The following is a 4,115-nucleotide window of genomic DNA, read 5'->3' as shown; positions in this document are numbered from 1 at the left end:
GAATTTCGTGTATAATAAGGCACTCTGTGCATGCAAAGACATCATATTTCTAGTTATAAGACAAGTAGATATTCTGAATGTAAGAAACCTTAAATTTACGACCAAACTTGACATATCAAATTTTCTTTTTTGTTTCCGTAGTTTTATACAAATATCTGAGTTCATCAAAGATCAAATGGACTCGACGGTGGACGTACTTTGCCTCCGAACACATCATGTCCTGTTTATATTTGACAACTTTCCATCTTTCGACGGTGATTTTATTATTATTTTTTGTATTTGTTCGTAATTTTTGGCATTGTCCACGGTTGAGCTGTCTTAAAGGAGTTCTGAATATTTGTATTATAGTCAGAAGTCAAGATACTCCTGATTTCAACATTATTTTATATTAATAATATCATTTTCTTGATTTGTATATACAAGTTATTTTAAGTTCACCATATATATTGATTTGCTAGTCATATCAAGTGACGACTTTTTATTACTGATGCAAATTTTGTGGAACATGTAACGATCATATCTTTATAACTGATCAGTTTCTGCGAAGTCTTAACAATTTAAACTGGCTAGGCCTCAAGTTCAATCGATTATTTGCCAATTAATTAGTACATAATATTAATTTTTTCAAGAAATTCATAATATCCATCAATTTAGTTCCTCGGATTGTAGGGTGGGCAGAGTGTTGACAATAAGGGGATCGTCTTCGGCAGGCAAAAGCAATTTAGGGTTGACTGCGGTGAAAGTGAGGAGTCCAAATAAGACCAAAACAGATAAAATAGAGAGGGCGAGCCTAATGGCGTGAGAGACTCCAGTTTTGACTTCCTGTTCGTACCTGGCTGAAGTCAGAGCCAGAATTGTTATGGGGTACGAATATGCCCACCATGCTATGTTGAATCTTCTCATTGCTTTCTTGAAAAGGGCTGGCCTGCATATCTAATTTCGACGAGGAAAAAAAATCTGTTTATATACGTGTGTGTGTATATATCAGTTGACATGATAATTTATGATACTAGGAAAAATATATATATAATCAAATTAGTAATCAAGTATTTATCTGTTAATAAAAATCGTTTGATTAATTAGCTAATTACGGGAAACATAATAATCAAAAATTCGATATCAATTTTATGTGCTCGAAATTGATATTCGATCAAGGTGACAACTAAGTTGAATATTGGGTATTAAGTAACAATTTACTGACTGTGTCGCCTTTCATATTCTCGAGTATTGGGACAAGCAATTTAATTTCAACTCGACTACATGTATATATACGTGTATGCATGTATTATATACATATATATTTGTTTGTGTGTGTGCGAGCGCGCGTATATAGATATAGGTATATATTAAAAACATGTCGCTTTCGAAAACAAAGAAATGCCTTACCAGAGACGCAAATAAAAAAAGTGCGAGGAAAAAAAGCATCTTCGCTGGTGTATCGAAGCGTCCTGCAATGGAGTACCAAGCCAAGCTCGCCACGCTCGGAGCAGCAAAAAACAAGAAGAAGACCGGCCTCAACATCGCCGGAAGCCGATCTCCACCGGACAACCGCTGGTAAAGCGTCACGAAAAGCACCAGGTAATGCACCATTCCCAGAGAGAACAAGAACGTGGAAACTTCTCGCCACCCCATCTTGGCGGCGGCTCGAGCCCCCACCAAGTTCCCGATCACCGACAGCTGGCTCGTCGGGTTCGCCACTGTCGTTAGAATATTTTTACCCTTGGTGAACCACTGACCGTAGATCTTCAAATCGAGGATCACGATGGGAACAACGAAAAACCACCACAGGACGACGAAGTAGACGTGCTTGGGGGTGACGAAGGGGGCGGATTCAAGGATCAATATCCAGGATATCCAGGGGGCAAAAAAGTAATTCACTCCGACGTGGTGCATGAACTCCGCTTGAACCAGCTTGAATCGGAGGATGCATCTGAGGCCGTAAAGAAGGGAGAGGAGAACAAGAGTGAATAAGGAGAAAGCCCATATTATGGTCAAAATGGTAGAGTAGTAAAGTTTGGGGACTTGAAATGTGATTGGCGAGCTTTGAGAGGGGTGAAGGAGAATTTTCCATAACAAAACTTGCCAACCTAGGGAAAGAGAGATCCTGAAATAACCTGCATGGATCCTGGTTAAGATTAGAATCACAAGGTTGGAAGATGAGGTTAAGGTGCCTTTAAGCATGGCGATTTCATGGATTTCGAGTCGGATTTGGGGCTGCGATTTCTGGATTTCCATTATTCTGTGGCTAACTATGGGGGATACATAAAATTTCAAGTTTGAGAGTTATCTGGTTTCCTGGTCATATAGTTGATGGAAAGAGAGGGAAGGGAATCATTTGGGTGATGTTGGATGCAAATGTATTAATTTAATTAATAATCCTCGTGTTTGTATTTTTTAGTTGATCGAGCTTATTTTATTATAAGCTCAATAATTTAATTCATTTGTGATTAGGATATCAAGGTTCATCAATTTGGGGATTTGGGCCCCAATTTCGAAAACAAATCAAAGGATGGGCCCAATTTAATGACGCTTAAGCTTGTTTTATTAAGCGTCATGATTAAAGACAGTGTGCGACTTAAAAAGGGAAAAAAAATATGACTAAGAAGAGAAGTGAATACAAATGAATATATTATTGGTAAGTGATACTAGCAATTCACTCATGTTTAATAACGCTTAGATGCGACATTTTTAAAAAAATATTCATGGACAAAGAGATAAACATAAATTAGAACTTTTATTAGCAAGTAATACTAACATTGCACACTGTTAGATATATACTTAAGCGTAGCGACGATGAATATGTTGTAGATATTGATATTTTACTATCTACAAAAGATATCAATGATAATGTTTTGAATTAGTCTAATTCAATTTTGTTTGTATTTAATGATACGGAAGGAAATGAATAATATAATTGACTGAATTAGAATTTGACAAAAAAAAATTATGTATCACACTCAAGTTTATTATATTTATACATTATTTACTCCATTGATTTATCTGAGATAACTAAAATTATAGTTTAAATTTAATTTTTTTTTTATGCATAAGCTTGTATTAAGCCATCCAAAACTTAAAAAAATTTTAGTTTCGTTCTCACGCTTTATTACGTTTCACGTTTTTTAGAACATATGTAACACAACTATAAGTATATTATAGTTAAATTAAATGTCATGTCATGTAAAGCTGTCAAAGCTCGTCATGCCAACTTGGTGGGTTGGGAAAACCCTAACTCAACCTCTTGAGTGCCAGATTTGATAGAGCATTTCTCCTTGAGACACTACAACAAAAAAGATCTACGACAATANAATTTAATTTTTTTTTTATGCATAAGCTTGTATTAAGCCATCCAAAACTTAAAAAAATTTTAGTTTCGTTCTCACGCTTTATTACGTTTCACGTTTTTTAGAACATATGTAACACAACTATAAGTATATTATAGTTAAATTAAATGTCATGTCATGTAAAGCTGTCAAAGCTCGTCATGCCAACTTGGTGGGTTGGGAAAACCCTAACTCAACCTCTTGAGTGCCAGATTTGATAGAGCATTTCTCCTTGAGACACTACAACAAAAAAGATCTACGACAATAGTTTTTCCCCGTTGTTGTAGGTCTTTTAAAACCGTTGTTAGAAGCCCTGTGGTTAAAGGATGTGCTCAAAGACAACGGTGAAAAACCGTTGTCGTAGCCATCTAAAGATGAAGGTGAAAAACCGTTGTTGTAGGTATATAAAACCGTTGTTAAAGGTCCTGTGGTTAAAGAATTCGCTAAAAGACAACGGTTTTGGAGAGTTGTGGTAGTTACAATTTGCGATGGTTTTTAAACAACCGTCGCAAATTAATTTGCGACGGACATCATCGTTAACCGTCGCTAAAAGTAGCGACGGTCGTAATTATAATAGTCGCTAAAGAGCGACTGAAACGTCTGTTTATTCGTTTTCTTAAAACGTGCTAGAATTTTTATTTTTTTTTACCTTACATAGCATCGGCCGAATCATACACATTTGCATAAAAAGATTTTGGAATCATTTTAAAAAGTTAAAACTACCAACTATATATTTGAGAAATACAACCCATACTATAAACTCTCAAAAATCACTTAAAAGCATAAATAAAA

The 4,115-nt window shown here is 35.5% G+C and overlaps 1 protein-coding gene across 1 annotated transcript; it reads right to left on the bottom strand.

The window, feature by feature from the left end:
* Positions 1–520: 520 nt before the first annotated feature.
* LOC140965985 (S-type anion channel SLAH4-like) lies at positions 521–2,333 on the bottom strand. The gene is made up of 2 exons (XM_073426270.1): positions 1,387–2,333; positions 521–933 (listed from the first exon to the last, which is right to left on the bottom strand). The coding sequence occupies exons 1-2, from the start codon at positions 2,233–2,235 to the stop codon at positions 646–648; spliced, it is 1,137 nt and encodes a 378-aa protein (XP_073282371.1). The 5' UTR covers positions 2,236–2,333; the 3' UTR covers positions 521–645.
* Positions 2,334–4,115: the final 1,782 nt, after the last annotated feature.

Source organism: Primulina huaijiensis, unplaced genomic scaffold, assembly GCF_012295235.1.
Source record: "Primulina huaijiensis isolate GDHJ02 unplaced genomic scaffold, ASM1229523v2 scaffold18875, whole genome shotgun sequence".
In the NCBI taxonomy this organism is placed as follows: domain Eukaryota; kingdom Viridiplantae; phylum Streptophyta; class Magnoliopsida; order Lamiales; family Gesneriaceae; genus Primulina; species Primulina huaijiensis.
Note: the sequence above shows the minus strand (reverse complement) of the source record. Positions and strands in the feature narration are given on the sequence as shown.